The 20,394-nt window shown below is 35.9% G+C and overlaps 2 protein-coding genes across 2 annotated transcripts; both read left to right on the top strand.

Moving 5' to 3' along the window:
- Positions 1–1,231: 1,231 nt before the first annotated feature.
- apof (apolipoprotein F) lies at positions 1,232–4,029 on the top strand. Its single transcript, XM_073852301.1, has 2 exons — positions 1,232–1,336; positions 2,606–4,029. The coding sequence occupies exon 2, from the start codon at positions 2,615–2,617 to the stop codon at positions 3,812–3,814; it is 1,200 nt and encodes a 399-aa protein (XP_073708402.1). The 5' UTR covers positions 1,232–1,336; positions 2,606–2,614; the 3' UTR covers positions 3,815–4,029.
- A 1,824-nt stretch (positions 4,030–5,853) lies between these two features.
- On the top strand, positions 5,854–19,611 carry stat2 (signal transducer and activator of transcription 2). Its single transcript, XM_073852337.1, has 24 exons — positions 5,854–5,994; positions 7,114–7,245; positions 7,393–7,540; positions 7,780–7,875; positions 7,959–8,051; positions 8,128–8,206; positions 8,299–8,375; positions 8,726–8,877; positions 8,962–9,120; positions 9,212–9,301; positions 9,645–9,704; positions 10,117–10,137; positions 10,226–10,319; positions 10,549–10,596; positions 12,086–12,169; positions 12,274–12,372; positions 12,489–12,624; positions 12,710–12,762; positions 12,844–12,938; positions 13,060–13,199; positions 13,304–13,492; positions 13,804–13,867; positions 15,926–15,984; positions 17,295–19,611. Exons 2-24 carry the CDS (start codon positions 7,115–7,117, stop codon positions 17,672–17,674), a joined length of 2,547 nt encoding a protein of 848 aa, XP_073708438.1. The 5' UTR covers positions 5,854–5,994; position 7,114; the 3' UTR covers positions 17,675–19,611.
- Positions 19,612–20,394: the final 783 nt, after the last annotated feature.

The raw sequence follows: 20,394 nt of genomic DNA, 5'->3' as shown, positions 1-20,394 counted from the left end.
CACATGCGGTTAGTTTTTCGTCTGTGTAGCTACTTAGGTTAAAAAAGGTAGAGTAAGACGAAAAATGCCATCTCATTTTCTCCAACTTCAAAATCATCCAACATCATTGTTTTACCTTTTTTTGTAAAGGGCATTTGAGTTTTTTGCATGTTTACTTTGTAAATGCTGGCCCTTTGCTGGTTTATGCTGGTCCTTTGCTGGTTTATGCTGGTCCTTGACCAGCAACATGACCAGCATTAACCAGCTAAGGACCAGCATAAACCAGCAAAGGACCAGCATTAACCAGCTAAGGACCAGCATAAACCAGCAAAGGACCAGCATTAACCAGCAGCATAAACCAGCTAAAACCAGCATCCCAGCACCAAAACATACCTAACCAGCATATGCTGTTTTTTTCAGCAGGGGGTACTTCCACATACATTATGCATGCATGATTATGTAATATATGAGGTCAAGCTAGTGCAAGACAAGCATTTGTGTTTAAACAGCATATAAATTTTTCTTTTTCTTAGAAAATGACCAATCGTTATGCTAGATAAGACCCTTATTCTTTAACTGGAATTATGTGAAGCTGCACTGAAACTGCAGTTTGGATCTTCAACTCTTTGGCCACCATTTAAGTCCACTAGAGAAAAAACCTTGAATGTTTCCTCAAAAAACCTTAAGTTCTTTTCATTTGGAGAAAGAAAGACAAACATCTAGGAGGAAATTTTCATTCTGAAAGTAAACTTTGCAATTACTTCTTTTTTTATATCTGACTCATCAGTCACCAAAATCAAAATCTGTTTTAGATTATGCAAATATCGGTTTGTCATCTCTGAGTCTGAGCAGATGTTGGGTGTTGTATATTGATTTAAATATGTGATCTGAGCACAAGAATGATCTATAACATGACTAAACCAAGTGGATCCTTGTGTGAGGGTAATGAGCTGTAAGCAAAAACATAAAGTCCTCCGTCTTTTTTATAATCACTTTGCTAAAAATGTATGCATGGGTGCACAATCCTGCTCTCTCTCTCTCACACACACACTGTCACACAGTCTTTCCAGGCATGAAACAAGTATTCTGCAATTTATCTGGGTCACACACAAAGCCCCTGCACCCCTCCATGGTCTTCAAGAGAGAAAGCAGAGAGAGAATGAGAGGAAGAGAGGGGACATGAGGATAAATAAACAAAACGCCCATAGAACACATTGATCCTCTCCACGTGATGTCACATTCATCACTGGGCAATGGGGCCAGCGAGAGAGAAGGGGCAAAACGAGAGAGAGGGAGATGTATATGTTTTTGTGAAGGCTGGATTCTAACACAGAGGTGCTATCGGGATTGTCAGAAGGTAAGAGTTTTATTAATCTCACATTAATCTGAAGATTAATCATTTCAAAGGAAGTGTAACATGCAAATGAGTTGAAATATAATTTCCTTTGTAAGATGTAGATTAGTATTTAGATGACAGACTGCATGCTTGAGAAACGTATTTAAAATTATATTATGAAACTTTATGATGGAAGAGCAAGTTAATTGACACTTTTTAATTAATATTTAATTTCAAACTATTCAATAAGATTCACATCAGCGAAATGCACATGGTAAAAACAAAATTATTTTAAATAAAAGAATAAATAAAAATCTAAGTTGACATTTTACAAATTTTATTTCAATAACCATGTTAAACATAGAGTGTATGTTTAGAGAAGAAGTGCATGTAGCACAGCAATTTTTAGAAGAAGTTTTAGAAAAAAATTTGCTCATCCCTTTTCTTTTATTTCCTTCCTTCCTTCCTTCCTTCCTTCCTTCTTTCTGTTCAGCTCCACTTTGAAAAAATCAAGCACACAAATATATACCTCATGTTCTCACCCCTGTGGTGTAGCTACAGCTGCACATATTTGTGCAGATACAGTATATACATAAACAGCTTCATAGACACCGCATGCACAAACTACACTTAAAGGGACAGTCTACCCGAAAATTAAAATGAAACATTTGCTCACCCTCATGTTGTTCCAAACCTGTATGACTGTCTTCCATGAAACAGCAATCGAGTATCGAAAGAAATCTGTGCTGAGAAACTCCTTCAATGGCCTGCGGCGTCATGACAAGCGTCAGTATGTTTACATTGTTTGTGAGCTCTTTCAGTAGTTGTGGTCTACTAAAAGCCTTAAGGCCTCAGGAGTAAAGTGGAGAGAACACAGCCGAAAATATTTAGGAAGTTTTATTTGTCTACAGGCATCTTTCCATTCTTTTCTTCTCTTCTTATCGCTACTTATATCTCTTCTCTTGTTGCTCTTCGACTGAAAATTACAATTAAAATCCGCACAATGTGGCATCGTATTTGTATTTTATTTTATTTTGATGTGATAGTGGCAGTAGCTTGCCAAAAGCTGCCATTCTACATAATCAAAATAATGGCGCCTCCCAATAATCCAAATATGTATAAAACAATGTGTATTTTTAAAATAACTTAAATCTCATTTTGAGGTTTTCTACTACATATTTTAATGAGAGACACAATTTACATTATTTTAAGCCATACAAGTCTTAATACCCAGGGTTTTCTTTAACTTCTCCTTTTAAATATGAAACCATGATTTGCTTAATGTTACAGGTCTTCAACATGACTGGAAGAAACTCAAAACTCAAATGGTTACTTCTCATCCACCTCTTATTGTCTGATGTGGTATTTGGCAGAGCTCCACTCCCTCAAAGCAACCCGAGGCCTTCAGTGACTTCAAAAATGTCTCAGACTGAGCAAGTAGAAAAACAAGTGGTTGAAGATGATCTTGCTGCCGCCCATCGGTTGGTTTTAAACCTCTCAGCCTCTCTAAAAGGTCAGCTGGATCTCCAAAGCAATGCAAGCTGTGCAGAGCTCTCTAATAGAGGCTGGAGAGGAAATGGTTTCTCTCAAGAGCTATTAGGCTTGGCAATGGTGCCAGTGCTGGTGTCTGCAGGATGTTTGTTTGAAGCCCAAGCGCTGGTAATGCAACTCTACGCGGTGTTGGGGCAAAATGATACGCATGAATTTTTACAGGACATTCTGGTGCTGATCAAGAGAGGAAAAGAGAGGGATTCATCACACAATAGATTCCAAACTCCTTCTATGCTGAACACTGATTCACAGCGCCACCTACAGGCTGTTATATTTAACATTCATCAGCTAGTTGAGGTGGATGAGAATATAGATGAGAGTAAACTTGCGCTTAGGGGGCAATGCAATGGATGGGTGAGGGTGAAAGGCAGTCGGTTTCTCGGGCAGGCCACAGAACAGAGCAATCCACTGCGTCTTGAAGAAGCACAGCAGGCTTGTGGAAGCTTGGGATTCCAATGTGCAGGTGTGACCCAGGATGGCGATTCTGGATATTATCGTGTTATCTTGAGGCGTGGAAGCCGTGTAGTGCCTTCATTGAACTCTGAGAGCTGGATTCTGAATTGCAAGGTCAGGTCTGTACGCTGGCGCAGAAACGGGGCTCCTCAGCATCACTGTGTAAATGAAAAAGAAGAGCGAGTGTATACAGTAGTGGAGTGGATTCCGGCAGTCTCCACGTTGTACAATCTGGGAACAGCTGTTTATTATGCTTCGGTTAGCTGCTATGACACTGCAAAAGAGAGAGCCATCTTCAGCACTGTGGATCTGGGCACAGACGCCCTCATGGCCGTAACGGGGGGAACCGCAGGGGTTGCAGGCTATGCGTTGGGGGCTGGATTAAAAACCAGTGTGAAGGCAGGGATTAAATATCTGTTGAACAGCATGAAAGAGGAAGATGACCTGCTCATGAACCAGAACAGCTGGGAGGAAGGAACTATCACTGTCCAATAAAAGACCAAGGACAAACCTATGAGGAGATTCAAAAACAACAGCTGCATTGTTCCAGGGCCTCAAGGATGTTTCCACTTGTAGTAGATAATGTTTAGAATGCTCTATTTCTATATGTTCAGCCATAATAAATATATTCAGTTTAATATCCAAAATGTATTTCAAGACATCAGCAGGAAGTTGGTGGGACAAAATAATACAAACGTGAGCTAATTGTAGCAGTGTGTGTGTTTTTTCCCCATTCAACATTCAATACTGTTAGATAAAGTTATAGAAATTTGTATACTATTTGGATTTTTCTATATTATCCACCTTATTTAAAATTGTATGTATCTGGCTTCTGGTCTCATCTGCGTCCAGCTATTTTTAGCTGTACAAAATAGTTGGTTTGCTGCTTGATATTGCAAATTTATGTATCTTACCATATTATCTCAATTATGAGCACACTGGTTTGAACTGCAAACAATTTTACCATTTACTGCATGTTGTTATTCCTCTCGTTATTTCCCTATAATGGCTAATGAACCGGATGTTTTGCCCATAGGCTTACTTCTGCGTTCAAGAATAAGGTGGATAGTAGTTAATGAACAGTATTATCTAGGGATGTAACGGTATTATCAATATCGTATTGTGATAGCAAAAAAAAAAAACATTCTGGGAAAAACTTCTTATTCTAACATAAAATGTTGTTGTGTTTTGGGCCATTATGCTTTGGTACAGTTTCTGTCAAACAAACTAAAACTGAAAGCACACATTTCAATGTGAAGCACGCACTTCGTTCAGAACGGCATTGCCTCAGAACGGCTCAGTTCACAGTAAATGCAGTGAACTCATTTATTTCATGTGTTTGGGAACGCAATGGCCACCAGTTATGCTTCATATTCGCGCCAGATGATTACAGTAGTTCACTAGATTCACAGTAAGATGTGTTTTTTGTAAGATAGTTCACTGAAACTGGAGTTTTCTGTTCTTTTTACCCTAGGGGGGGTATTTATGCTCTCCCTGCTACTAGGCTGCATGGATGGGCAGGGGGTGTTTCCCCAGAACAGAACCATACCACCAAACCTTAAATGTATGCCAATTGTAAGTCTATCTTTGACGATAGTGGTCCTGACAGAATTATCGTATTGCGAGATTTTGATATTGTTACATCCCTAGTATTATTTCAAAAGACATTTTATGCAATTTTCTTGTCACTGTGTAAATAGTACCTGGGCTTGAGCATGTTTCTTATAGTCTGGTATTTATAGAAATACTGTTTTAATTTAGTTACAGACTTCAAAAGGTACTGCATAACAGGAATGACCAGTAGCCACTTATAACTTTAGATTCATATAAATTCCCCAGCGTCAGCTGAGACTTTGACTTAAGTCAAGCATGGGTAATATTTAACTGTTACAGGCAAGTGGGAGGAACAGAACACCATTAGAATACAAGATAAACAGATTAGAAAGCATAAAACCAAACTTTAAAGCATAATTGTCATGAGAGTTATTTGCATATGAATATGTAATCGATGTATAACAGTTACAAATCAAATAGAAATGTTTTCTAACGTTACCAGTATTTCTTTTTAAACTCCTTGTTTTTTATATAAATGTATACTCGTGTTTTATATATGCATGGTGTAAAATAAAGAAATGTAGAATAAACGTATTCTCACATGTTGATCTCATAATGTTTTCGTGAAGAGATGGTATGGGCTTTTAAATTTCCGCGGTAGTACATCCCTCCATAACATGACTTTCACTTCGTCATTTCTTGGAACGCGAGAAGAGAGCCTGTGAGTTTCGTTTCCACCGCTGTTCTATCAACACCCTCCGCTGAGAAGAATTTGATTGACGGGTACTTCTACCAATTATACTGGCCAGTGTGCCCATCTGCGCCAATGAACGAACGTATCGGTTTAAATGCGTAACAATATGGGTGGGGTTTCATTATTCTGTGGGTGGGGAAAAAGGGCAACTCGTTGGAAGCGATGAGCTCTACTACAAGCACAGCAGAGGGAGGTTTTTGGAAGAGCCGTCGGTTTCCTGAGAAGTGCTTCTTGTGTGTTTATTTACTTGTCAGCTGACGCTCAGTTCAGTAACGTTACTTTATTTTGTCTTTCCTTTATGCAAAAGACGCTTTGCAAAACTGAGGTTTGAGGATCACTTCTTCAAAAGTGCCGACGACTGATTCAGGTAAGTTATTGATAATTTAGTTATACACTAATATGACAGATATTAATAGTCATTATGCTGTCGGATGTATGGGCTAGTGCACGATTACGGTATATAGTACTGCATATCATTTTTATGGCTGAGGTGTCAAAATTTTGTCATTATGGTAAAAAACACAGTTCTTCAGTCAGTTTTTCCGGTTGTTTTTCGTGTGCAAGTGTGAAGAAACTTTATCACTGACAGGGCAGCGTTTTTTAGCCATGGGCACTTTTGGTCATGTGGAAATTTGAATTGTGTGTTTTGTCTGATAACATTCTATGATGGCTCAAATGTGACCCTGGACCACAAAACCAATCTTAAGTAGCACTGGTATAATTGTAGCAATAGCCAGAATTTCTACCTTAAATATATCAAAACTTAATTTTTGATTAGCAATATGCATTGCTAAGAACTTAATTAGGACAACTTTAAATGTGATTCAGATGTTTTTGCACCTTCAGATTACAGATTTTCAAATGGTTGTACCTTGGCCAAATATTGTCCTATCCTAACAAACTATGTGTCAATGGATTGCTTGTTTTTATGATGTATAAATCTCAGTTTCAAAAATATTTACCCTTTTATGTGGTCCAGGGTCAGATGCTCACCAAGACTGCATTTTTAAATCAGAATACAGTAAAACAGTAAGATTGTGAAATATGGTTTAAATTATTATATATTGCTTAATATTTTTGTGGAAAGTGATTTTTCAGGATTCTTTGATGAATAGAAGGTAAAAAAAAAAAGTTGATTCTTTTGGAAAACTATAAATGACTTTACAGTCTAAATCATTTTTTGAAGAATCTCTACAACGCTTTTCATACAAAAACAATTGTTACTGACCAAAAAATGGTCAATTTGCCACCCCATTTGTCCTTAGATTAAAAAAATGTCATGCTGAAGAGTCACGCCATGCATTATTATTCTGTGCTTCAACTTTCAAACAATTCAGAGTTTTCTCTCCTTACCTTGTATTTGAAAATAACCAATGGAACATTGCTTAAGCTCAGACATCTGACTTGCAAAGTAGTGGTAGTCAATCCCAGCCCTGACCAGTCCTTGATCTTTTAACAAACATAAAATATTAATTTTTATTTGTAGAATGACACAGTGGGAGCGATTGCAGCAGCTGGATACCGTGTATTCACAGAGGGCTTCTGATCTGTACAACGGAGATGAATTCCCAATGGAAGTGAGACATTACTTGGCACCGTGGATCGAGGGCCAGGACTGGTGAGTGCAGTACCTGTGTGAGCAACAAGTAGAACCTGTGGATTGATTGTTATAGTTCTGTGTTTCAGAATGTAATAATAACCATGCATGAACAGAAGCACACAGTTGCATCAAGGAGTATTAACAAAGCCTGTGTGTGTGTTCCAGGGAACGTGCTTCTCGGGACTCTTCCCAAGCTGCATTCCTGTTTCAGGTGCTTTTGGAGAATCTGGACAATCAGTTCAGTCGTTTTGCACAAGAGAGAGACAGTTTTCTACTGCAGCGTAATTTCAGACGCTACAAACAAAACTTTCAGGTAAGTGTACTTCTCTTGCCAAAACCATCATGTCTAATGCCGTGCTAAATAAAAACTATATGGGTGGACTAAAGGCCTGTTTACACCGAGAACAAAAACTATAACCTCAAATGGTTTTATTGTTCCTCAGCTGGAAAAATCTCTTTATGGGTATAGTTATCAATATGTTTTTAATTGCAGAAGTAGAGGGTTAATCATTGACAGCTGTGTAATGATGTGATACATTTGCTTGTTTTCAGAAGTATCAAGAGGAGCCTTGTACTCTTGCTACTATTATCAACTGGTTCCTGGTGAAGGAGAAAGAGATCTTGAATGATGCAGAGCTTGCACAGCAAGTTAGTACCTTAAAGTATTATCATTATCACTCTCATTATCAGCATCTTCTGATTATCTCTCTCTCTCTCTCTCAATTTTTCAGGTGCAGACCTTGCAGGTTCAGCCAGCTGCAATGGAGTTGGAGAGCCAGAGACAAATCGAAAAGAGGTTGAAAGAGCTTAAGACCAAAGTAGAGGTGTGTGTCTGTGAGTATACACGTATTGGTGTGTTTGTGTTTGTTCAAGAGCATGATTCATTGTTTTTTTTGACAGGTGATGGAGCACAGCATAAGGTGTTTGGAGGAGCATCAGGATGAGTTTGATTTTAAATATCAGACGCACCGTATGGACTGTGAGGCTGCACGCTTTATTTAAACTCACTGATTTTGATTTTATTATATATGGTGGTGTTAATATGTATGTGTATGTTTAATATGCCTTTAGCTTGCACAGAAGAAGAGAAGAAAAAGCAATTAGGAGGACTTCAGAAGATGCTCAATGCACTCGATAAATGCAGAAGGGTAGGAAAATTTTGTGTGCATGTCTATTCTATTCTATACTATTCTGTTCTATTATAGACTATGAAAATAAAATTACTTACAAAATTAAACAAAAACTAAAAACTAAGTAATGTTTATGAACAAGAGATGTAATGTATTATCAATATTGTGGTATCGCGATAACAAAACTGTCTCAATATCATCGTGGTCACATGATGATATGAAATAATAGGTCTCCATTTGTCTTTTTTTTTTTTTAAATATCACAATAACTATCATATTGTGGACTTCTTATGGAGATATTATTGTATTATGACATTTTGATATAGTTACATCCCTAAAATGAACCATGATGTTCTTCATTGTCTCAGAGCTTCCTGTCTGATATCTCGGTTATGTTGGAGGCTGCTGATATTCTGCGCTCAGCGCTCATAGATGAGGAACTGGTGGACTGGAAACAAAGACAACAGAAGTCCTGCATTGGTGCTCCTTATGATACAAGTCTGGAACACTTAGAGAAATGGTAACGGCACAGGGATTTCTCTGAGCGATGATCTGTACAAACACCATTCAGGTCTATTTTTAAGATGTTTATGGCCTCTTGCAGGTTCACTCAAATTATAGAGTGCATGTTCCAGCTGCAGAAGTTCTTACAGAAGCTTGATGAGCTGGTAGGGAAGATGACCTATGAAAATGACCCCATCCCAGCCCAAAAAACCCATTTAAAGATTAGAGTGGACACTCTACTGACCCAGCTGATAAAGAGGTACACTCAAACACGTACACAACAACACATACACAACTCTCTCTTTATGTACATGTGATTAATTTTTTTGTTGGGTTGGGGGGGGGTTTAGCTCATTTGTTGTAGAGTCTCAGCCATTTATGCCGCAAGGTCGAGGACCCCTGGTGCTGCGCACAAATGTACAGTTCTCAGTCAAAGTCAGGTAAGGCTCTGACATTATACGCCACATTACAGACCACCTGTGAAACAGAGAAAAGTAGTATTTCTCCTATTTACAATAGTAATGATCAATCTAAATGCTTTGTTGTCATATACGGCTTGTGAAATACTTACAAACATTTGGAAATGGCGACTGTTCAGTTATTTTTGTGTATTGTCCTGTACACAACCCCTATTAGATATAAGGAACTAAGTACTTGGAAATATTTGTGAAAGTGACCCACTTCCCTCAAATGTCTGTACTGCTTTGAGTAGTTGTATCTTTATTGTATGCACAGATTTTTTTTGTTTAATTTTTTAAAGGACAATAAATCTCCTCTCTACAGATTGTTATATAAAGTTCCTGAACTCAACCATGTCATGAAGGTGACTTTCTCTATTAACAAGTAAGATTACTCTCTCTTTCTTTCCTCATTTGGTATAATTGGTATTTCTAAGACTATCCACCCTATTTTTCCCTTAAGAGCGGGCGCATTTGTAAGTTTAATGGTCTGGCTTCCGGGTGTCATTCGCTTACAGCTATTTTTAGCTGTACAAAACAGCTGGTTTTGCTGCTGATATTGCAATGTGTCTTACCATATTACTTTAATGTACTATCTTAATTATGAACACAGTGGTTTGTAGAGCAAACACTTTTACTATTTACTTCAGTTCTTTCCACATTAAAAAATAGGGCGAATAGAATCTGTCATGCTTGTTAGATTTCTGTGGTTTGATGTGGTTTGATATGGTTTTAAGTTTGTCATTTGGTGGACTCTGAATTCTTACTCTCTTCCCTTCATTTTTTTTTTGTTTTAGTTCTGCTTCACAACTGAAAGGGTGAGTGTTTACTCAACACATTCTCATCAACCCACCCAACAAATTCATGACTATGATTTCAAATACCTTTAATGTGTTTATATGGTAGGTTTCGGAAATTTAATGTGCTGGGTACCTCGAGTAAAGCCCTTAATATGGCTGAGAGCATGAATGGGGGCATGGTCGCTGATTTCAGACATTTGGTGAGTATTTCCAGTCTAAGTTTGAATGTGTTGTCAAACAAGTAACAAAATAGCATTATTACATATAAACAAATTTTAATGTTCAATTGATATTAAATGATGGCACAAGATCTAAGGGGTTTATACCTGGGTAGACAATTTGGTAGTGGGCCATGGGGAAAAAAAAGTAACCAAATTTTGAATATATAGATAAAAAGCTAAAGCATTATGCATGTGTGCTTTTTCACAGAGTTTGAAAGACCAGAAAGTTGGTGGTGGAGGAAAAGGAATCAATGACGTGAGTTTTCTAAGAATCTCATGGACAATAAATTCTAGTAATTACATTGCTGCACGTAACATGCATGATCCTAGTAGATAGTCATCAACAGAAACAAAACTGGTTTGTAGAGTCAGTGCAGATTAAAGAGATGGTTCACCCAAGAAAGAAAATTACTCCATGATTTACTCACCCACAAGCTAGGTGTATATGACATTTTCCTATCAGACAAATACAATCTTTATTTATATTAGGGGTTTAACGTTTCACAAAATTCACGGTTTGGCACATTTCCAATACATCAAAAAGAATGAAATGCCAGAAAAATTTCCAAATTTAATTTTTTTTTAAACTTAAAACTAATATTATAAAGTATTATCTTTTTTTACTTTGAAGAATGCAGTGTGTCGAGCAACCGATGATGAGCTGATGAGTCAAGAAGTTGGTGAAAGATTTAGTTTAGAAACGAAATACAAAGCTTTAAAAATATTTTTAGACTTTGAAAGGCCTTTTGACTTTTGCCATTTATCTAAGATGATTTATTTCTTATTTATTTGGTTCCACCGTGTTTGCTGATTTTTAGTGTTTTATATTTGAACTTTGTGTTATTTCTTATTTTATATTAGGCCTATAGCATGGTGTATTTGTATTCGTTTTGTTAATTCATTAAAAATGTTTAACGTAAGTTAGTTTTTCATACCGTTTTGTTGTAGTCAATTCGATCAATTGACGCCGAATTGACGCTAATTTAAAATGGAAAGTAAAATGTGCACATGCACTTACAAGCTATTCAAAAGCGAAAAAAAGTGAGGAAAAGAGGGAAAACTCTTAACAAACTACCTCACCATCACAACCTGCGTTATTGAGCACAGTTGCACTGAAAGCATTACATTTCACACACTTCATGTTCTTTCATTTTCCAAATGGAATAGTATTATTCCAACAAACTGAATCGTTATGTATGTAACGCGAACCGAAAGCCTTGTACCGAATGGTTTAATACGAATACGTGTATCGTTACACCCCTAATTTTTATTAAGTTATATAAAAAATGTCTTGGCTCCTCTGAGCTTTATAATGACATTGAATGGGGTTTGATTTAAAATGTTTACGATTTTGAAAGATTTAGAATCCATGCTTTTTTATAAAAGCCAAGAGGAGACTGGTTTCCCTTTGCTCCTGTAAACAAAACTTGGTTCTCACGAGACTAGCATATTCTCACCTGAGCTTACACAACATCTTTCTGCTCATAGAGGTTAGCCTTCAAGATGGATCGACAAGTTAGCTGATAACTAATTTATACAGTATAACCCTTGATTAATTTATTCTGCCTTTTTGAACAAAAGAGCTTATAATGAGCTCGGTTGCTGAACATTTGGTGCATCCCTACTGGCAATAATTAAATAATTTCACTAAATATATATATTAAAAAAATGCTGCAAGTTTTTAATTAAAATAATCAGAATTCTGCTTGTGTCTGTTTATAAATTGGGTTTTTTGTTTTGTGCAGCTCTCATTGAGTGTGACTGAAGAATTGCACAGAATAACCTTTCAGACCCAGTTTGATTATCAAGGCCTGTCTGTCCCTTTGGAGGTGAGACATCTTTTCCTCATTCAAAACATTCTCAGTAAAGTCTGAACATTCCATAGATTAGCCAGTCCTGTTTTTATGACCATACTTCCTTTTTTCCATCTCAGACCTCTACTCTTCCTGTTGTGGTGATTTCAAACTCCAGTCAGCAGCAGAGTGCTTGGGCGTCTGTTCTGTGGTTTAACACCCTCTGTTCAGATCCCGAGGTCAGGAGCAGGAGTAACCTTCGGTTCATGAATAGCTTGAGTCATCATAATAATATCTGTTGCTTTTTATTAGTTGCATCACTACAATTCACTTTTTTGTGTGTGTGTGCATCTAGAACGTCAAGTTTTTTGAAACCTCTCCTGCAGCCACCTGGCCACAGTTTGGGAAAATGCTAAGTTGGCAGTTTCTCTCCTGTGGGAAACGTGGTCTAGACAATGGCCAGTTGGAGACACTTGCTATAAAGCTTTTTGGTATGCATATGCCTACATAATATAAAGTAAAATAAAGGTCATAAAGTAATCTGGTATTTGTTAATGATGTAACATTTCTTATCAGGTAAACAACAGAGCTATGACAACTGTAAGATATCCTGGACCAAGTTCAGTAAGGTAAAAACACTATCTTTGCGAAATGCCTGCTATGGATTTATGAGTGTTTTGTTTACTTTTGGTTGTCTCTATGTGATTTAGGAGAACCTCCCTGATACAAACTTCACACTGTGGGTGTGGATGGATGGCATTTTAAACTTGGTTAAACTTTACCTGTCAGACCTGTGGAGTGATGGGTATGGATGCCATAAATAGATCATAGACAGATCAAAAAAAAATCATCATGGAGTGTGTGTGTGTGTGTGTGTGTGTGTGTGTGTGTGATTGTTTTTAACATAAGTCTGTTTGTTCCTGTAGGTCCATAATGGGTTTTGTCAGCAAGGGGAAGGAGAGGCTTTTATTGAAGAAGATGCAGGGCGGCACTTTCCTCTTGCGTTTTAGCGAAAGCATCAAAGATGGAGGAATCACGTTCAGCTGGGTGCAGTATGATAACAATGGTAAACAACGTCATTAATAAATATACTTCTTCAAGTCATAGTTTATGTTTGACTACACCCTGATCCAGTCGATGTCAGACTGAACATGCTTCTGTTTTTGTTAGCCGTAGCAAGTGTGCAAACAGTGAAGCCTTTCACCAGTACTGACTTAAAGCAGATTGCTTTACCTGATATCCTCTCCAATTTTCGGATCATGGAGGCAGACAATGCTCCAGTTAACCCCCTGTGTTACCTTTACCCAAACACTCCTAAAGACCAGGCCTTCGGCAAATACTACAGTGAAAAGACTGGAGGTGAGTTGTTTAAGTAGCATGTGGTAGATTTCAGGTTGTGCAAAATAAGCTACTTTTTAATCAACAATAACAACGCTATAAATGAAATAAAATAAAATAAAACTCCTAAAGTCTGTGTATTAATATTACACATTGACCAGTTATTTTGGAATCAGTATTAATATGAAAAACAACTTTCATTTCTTTATGCTTTAATTTATTATAAAATAACATTAATTTAAACTAACCCGTTTGATGTAACAAGTACTAAATTATTTCTGCTGTATTTACTTCACCACAATATTCTTTGTCTTGTGATGTTTTTGTTTCAGAGGAGAATCCTTACCTGAAGTACCTTAAAACCAAACTGGTTTTTGTCTCTCCAGTACCAACACAGTAAGTCTGTGTTTTTTTAATTGTTTTTTATTTGTGTGTTGTGTGTTTGCATAAATACATAACATTTGTGACAGTACACATATGCTGTCTCAACTGTTTGTTTGCCGTTTAAAAGTCAGTTTTTCAGCATTTCAGTGATATTTAGTATGTATCTTTTGTGTGTGTGTGTGTGTGTGTGTTTTCATAATGTCAACCAACCAGCCATTGTAGCCAAATAGATTTCAATGTATGTCATGCATAACCAAATAATATTTAATAATCTTCAATTATATACAAAATATATCAATAAATATACATAAATTTTATTATTTAAAAACACAAACAAATAGTTGAATCAGTTGTTTTGAAATGATTCATGAAAAGTTTGAACAAATTCTTGAAGTTTTAATCATAGGCATTATTATCTGTATTTACAGTTGAGGTGAAAATTATTTTACCAAAATAACAGGGATCATACAAAATGCATGTTATTTTTTTATTTAGTACCGACCTGAATAAAATATTTCACATAAAAGACATTTACATATAGTCCTTAAGAGAAAAAATTAGTTGAATTTAAAAAAAAATTAACCTGTTCAAAAGTTTACACACACTTGATTCTTAATACTGTGTTCTTACCTGAATGATCCACAGCTGTGTTTTTTTGTTTAGTGATAGTTGTTCATCAGTCTTTTGTTTGTCTGGAACAGTTAAACTGCATGCTGTTCTTCAGAAAAATCCTTTAGGTCCCACAAATTCTTTGGCTTTTCAAAATTTTTGTGTATTTGAACCGTTTCCAACAATGACTGTATGAATTTGAGATACATCTTTTCAGACTGAGGGCAACTATTACAGAAGGTTCAAACCCTCACTTATGCTTCAGAAGGAAACACGATGGGGGTGAAAACTTTTTGAATTTGAAGATGGTAAATTTAACTTATTTTGTCTAAAGTATCTTTGTGTTAAGTATATTTTGTAGGGCAGTACTAAATGAAAAAAAAAAAAAAGATATTTAGGCTAAATAAAAAATGTACACATCTTCATTCTGTTAAAAAGTTTACACCCCTGGCTCAATGCATTGTGTTTACTTCTGGAGCATTAGTGAGTGTTTGACCTTCTGTAATAGTTGCATATGAGTCCCTCAGTTGCCCTCAGTGTGAAAAGATGAATCTCAAAATGATACAGTCATTGTTGGAAAGGGTTCAAATACACAAAACTAATTTGTGTGACCTAAAGGATTTTTCTGAACAGCAGGAAGTTTAACTGTTCAGAACAAACAAGGGACTCATGAACAACTATTACTAAGCAAACAAACAAAACAAAAAACATCTGTGGATCATTTAGCTAGCATCACAGCATTAAGAATCAAGTGTATGTAAACTTTTAAACGGGTTAATTTTTATAAATTCAGCTGTTTTCTCTTGTGAACCCAAAAATTTTGTAATGTGAAATATCTTATTCAGTTCAATACTGAATAAAAAATAACATGCATTTTTCTATGAACCCTCTTATTTTGGTAAAATATATGTAAACTTTTGACCTCAACTGTATTCTTGTGTATTCTTGTGAATACTTCTAATGAAATTTCAGCCAAACTAGTGTAGGGACCTGCTTTTTGGAAATTTTCAAGACAAAAAATGCATTACTATTCATATACATAACTATTCATGTCATGATATTGTTTTGTTTAATATCACCAGCTACTTTATTATGAACTCAGTGCTTCATTACTGCAAATTTGGTCCCACGCACATGCAGGCATAATTTTTGTCATCAGCACAGTCTGCTGATGTATGCGAGAACATAAAAAAAATGAAGTATATCTGGGCCTTAGAAACAAGATCAACTTTGCCAGACTTTTTATTGCTGCCTGTGTAGAAGTTATCACTAGATGTTATTATGTATTTATTGCATTGTGAGATAACAGCATTGAAGACGTTACAGCAATTTTATTTGAGGATCAGTGTATCATCTATGTAATGTTAAGGTTTAGAAGCGAATAGGTTGTAATCGAATGAGTAGGCAATGAGATGGCTGTTCTGCTGGTTTACTGGAGTGATCTGTGCTTGGTTGCTGCAGGAACGGCCGTTCTAGCGTCAGAGAGGGGCCAGATTCTGACCTGTCCACACAGGACAGAGGTGAGTCCTGCCTCTGCGGCCCCTCCAAATCAAATCAGCTCAAATCTAACATGCCTCTCAATCGCTAGATGATCACTAAATGTGTCTTGATTGAATAAGCTTTCTGATAAACACAGAATGTTTCTCTGTCATTCAGAGGCCCGTTCAACTTTATCACTTTGTTTACATTTTTCCTTTCTCTCTTTCCCAACCCAAGTGCATTTGGTTCACTTTGCACAAAAGGGCCTGTTTGTGTTGGGCTTGTGACTGTGGTGTTGCTGTTTTTCATTTACACAAATCTAACCTTTACAGTAACACTAATTTATGAATGTGGAAGCATGAGATTGCATGCCACATGCACATGCAAAATGTAGGGATGCACCAATATCGTTAAACTGATGTTATGGCCGATTTTGAAATTCTGCACTGTTTTGTTTGAATTAAATTAATAATAGTCAAAAGTCAAACATTATGGTGAGTGGTTTTATCTTTATATTATAATTTACACTTTGAGATTTGCTAAAGGTTACAATTTAACAGATTTAGGTTTTTTTTTTTATCTTTCCTAGACAGTGTTTTTGAAAAAAGTTGCCAGCTACTGCCAGCATTTTCGATCATTTACACAATTTGTTTTGTTTTTCAAAATTTAGTTGTATGAACATCTGAACATGCAAAACATAAAAATAAAGAACATAGCCTCTACCTTTAAACAAAAAAAATCTGATACATTTTTTAAAAGCAGCCCAAATTTGTCTACCCGCCCAATGCATTATTCACCGGTCTAAGTTGTTCAAAAGAAGCCCAATTGGGAGGTAATCCGCCCAATCTGGCAACACTGTCAGGAGCTGAGTAATAGCGCCCCCAAGCTTATATCAGTGAAAACTTGGAAACCCATAAAATACTGAGTTTAGTGCAGAAGTTTTGTCTGATAAATAACGGAAAATTCTGGTTTTGGCAGGGAAAGAGTTGAAGATTAACTTTAAGAGTAAAGTGACAGCAGTGGTTATCTGGCTGATAACAGATATAAAACCGATATATTGTGCATCTCTAAAGTTAACGCAACACTCTTAAGAATAAAGGTTTTTTTCATTGGCATTTTATTGCCAACCTTTATAGTGGAAAAAGGTTTATTAGATCATTAAAAAAGGGTTCTTCACTGAAAGGTACTCCAGAGATCTAAAAATGGTTCAAAGCTTCAAAGACCTTTTGGAACCTTTATTTTTAAAAGTGGAGCTAAACAGTATCAGAAATACAAGTTATTATTATAATAATGCATCTGTTGGGTTTTTAACGTATCTTTTTTGCTTTCTCATCTCTTTCATGTTTAAAAGATCATCCTCCTCTTTCTGACACGAGTGAAGATGATATCTTGGTCCATGGGTCCGAGAAGTCTCCAATGTTCTCCAGCTCTACCATTGATAATGAGGTGCTTAACAGTATTTTGGACAGTGATGGCGAGAGCACTGTTTCAGATGCATTTACTCCAAGCGAACCCCACTTTTCACCATTAGGCCTCCAACTAGCCTTTCCAGAGAGTGCATTACTTGCAGAAGCACTCTCTCCAGACATGAATGTTAATGACACATTGCAAGAGTTTCTAAACTGCCCAAACATACTAAATGGCATAATCTTGCAGGAGCAGTCAGATGACTTCATCCTCGATTCTGGTTTTCAAGACCTTGTCTATCCCAACATACCGCTGACCCCCTGAATTTGATCCCATTTGACTAAAAAGCTCTGATTTGTAAATATTTATCAAATAGAGAATTACTTAATTTTTAATACTTTCATTATTACTTTATCCATTTCGTGTTTGAATGTCTACACATCCAGCCATCTGTTACGTATGTTTATGTCTAAGGCTCATAAGTAAAAAAAAAAAAAAAAAAAAAACTACTTTGGGATATGGTCTTTTGACCTATTCATAAGCTGCTAGTAAATATTTGTCCCTATAAAAAAAAAACTTGGGAAAAAATTGAAATTAATTCAATATCAGAGCACTTTGCAAATGGAAATTAGTGGGGATTAGAGTTTGGATGAATATTTATGTAAAAAAAAAAACATTTCTGCTATTTGACCCAAGTATTGGTCATGCTTTTATGATCCAAGTATACAATCAGCTTTTATGCAGATTGAAGGAACAGTTTGTATTCTTCTATTCTAATTAACTGGGTTTTATTGGAGAGATAATTTAATAGTGAAAGCAAAAAACTTTATTAAGGTGTTGAACACCTTTAGTAATGTGAATCGGGCATTAGCTTTGAGCTCATGGTTTGAAAAACATCTCAACAGCAAAGCCATTTCTGTGCATGCATTTATGACTATGGAACAAATTTTCCATCCACATAGTGCAATTTTAAAGTTCTCAAAGGTGAAAAATACCTTTGCAATAGCAAAAATGAATTTAAAGCACCTTAAACAGTGCTTGGTTTAAATGTTATCATTTCATTTGACATTTAAAGGCACCAATGTGGATGATGGTTTATAGTAGTCTTTAACTCTAGAATTTGAGGCACCTTCTTGTTTTGTCTTTTATGATCAATTTATATTTTGTACTACTGTTGAGATAGTAGAAAAGTACCTGAGTGCTTTGCTTTTAAGTCAACTGGATCAAAACTCAAAACTGGATAAATTTTCCCTTGTAGTTAATCATTTTAAAAGAGATGGCTTTTACTAAACTGACCAACTTCAAGACAATAGAAATAGTTCCTTTTGCTGTTTTTGGTACTGGATAGTTGAATCCTCAATTACAGTGTTTTGATTAGGCACTTATTATTTCTATAAAAATGGATAAATTATAACTTTGACACTTTATTTATTATTTTGAAAGTTGAATTAGGTTCTGTTATCCCAGCCGAAAGCATATTATTCATGCTGAACATACTTGTTTTAAAAATAAACAATGCAATAATATTTGTTTTAGATATTACTATCTTATAAACAAAATGAAGATGAATTAGACTGATTGTATGATTACTCTGAGAGTAACATTGTGATTTCTGATGACAGAAAATGCACTAGAGTAGAGAAATGTGTAAGAACAGAATGCTTCATATTTCTTGCTAAATGAAATAATTTGTTTAATGTTTACAGAGAAAGTGAATGTGCTCCTCTCACTGTAAAAAGTGTGCACCAGATTTAACTTAAAACCCTAAGTTCAGCTGCCTTAATATTTTAAGTTAAATCAGCTTAAAACTACAAGTCATTTTAACTAAAAATTTGTTGATTTAACTTGTGAGTTGAAATGACTTAAGTCGATTTAACTTAAAAAGTTAAGGCAGCTGCTAAACTTAAGATTTTAAGTTGAAACTGGTGAAAACTTTTTGCAGTGTAACTGAATCTGTTAGATCCTGAAGGAGACTGGACAGTCTCTGAACGCTCTGAACAAGACAAAAAGGCCTATTTTCTTTCTCTTTCCACTAAAATGAAATAATCACTTTATCACACAGAATTATTTACCCCATGAGCACTTCTGTTTGATTTTGTTTATTTCAAATGCATGTAACCAAGTTTTGCATTGTGTCCAATGTCATTGTCCAAGACAACTATCTTAATGTAATGTGTCTTATATCTGTGAACAAGAGTTTTGATATGTGAGAGTACTAACTATGGTACAATAATCTCCAATAAAACATCTAATGAGAGATAGAGCTGTCGTAATGTCTTTGAAATTTAAATTCAAGCCACTTATCTGATCAGGCAGAATGTTTTATAAAGTCCCATAATAGAGTGGTGAGATATTGTGTTGTTACGTTGTCAAAACCAGTTAGGTTACCAAGCCCATATCTGTTCTCTTACACAGGGACAAAATTGGATTTTTCCTATGTTAAATAATAATATAATAACCAACTCTTGTGCCATTCTGAATTCCCTTGATTCAAGGATTTTTTTCTGATGATCTTAAATTTCTAAATTTGAACATAGCTTTGATGTAATTTCTGATATGGCTCTTCCTTTGTTGCAATGTGAAGAATCTTTACAGATTACGCAGTCACGAACACTTGCCTGGACTTGCGAAATGCTTGGTGTCGTGTCCGGCTTTTAAAAAAGCTGGAAGCTGACTTGAGGTGGTAATATCAAAACACATTATATTTCCACATAATAAAAGAAAATAGATGATGAAAATGGGAGCTGGATAGATTCAAACCTTAATCTCTAGTATAGCCAACTGCTCCTATATACAGTTGAAGTCAAAAGTTTACATACACCTTGCAGAATCTGCAAAATGTTAATTATTTTATCAAAATAAAAAGGGATCATACTTTTTTTTTAGTGATTCATGAGGCCCTCCTTCTGAAAAACCCCTCAGGTCCCACAAATTCTTTGGTTTTTCAGCATTTTTGTGTATTTGATCCCTTTCCATCAATGACTGTATGATTGTGAGATCCATCTTTTCACATTCTGGACAACTGAGGCACTCGAATGCAACTA

This window comes from Garra rufa, chromosome 12 (genome assembly GCF_049309525.1).
Source record: "Garra rufa chromosome 12, GarRuf1.0, whole genome shotgun sequence".
Lineage (NCBI taxonomy): Eukaryota > Metazoa > Chordata > Actinopteri > Cypriniformes > Cyprinidae > Garra > Garra rufa.
Note: the sequence above shows the minus strand (reverse complement) of the source record. Positions and strands in the feature narration are given on the sequence as shown.

What these genes read in the sequence shown, in the direction of transcription:
- apof (XM_073852301.1), top strand. Translation starts at nt 2,615, where the DNA reads ATGACTGGAAGAAACTCAAAACTCAAATGGTTACTTCTCATCCACCTC.
- stat2 (XM_073852337.1), top strand. Translation starts at nt 7,115, where the DNA reads ATGACACAGTGGGAGCGATTGCAGCAGCTGGATACCGTGTATTCACAG. An exon ending in GTGACTTTCTCTATTAACAA is followed by an intron (nt 9,705 to 10,116) that starts GTAAGATTACTC and finishes TTTTTGTTTTAG; the next exon opens with TTCTGCTTCACAACTGAAAG. An exon ending in CCTGTCCACACAGGACAGAG is followed by an intron (nt 15,985 to 17,294) that starts GTGAGTCCTGCC and finishes CATGTTTAAAAG; the next exon opens with ATCATCCTCCTCTTTCTGAC.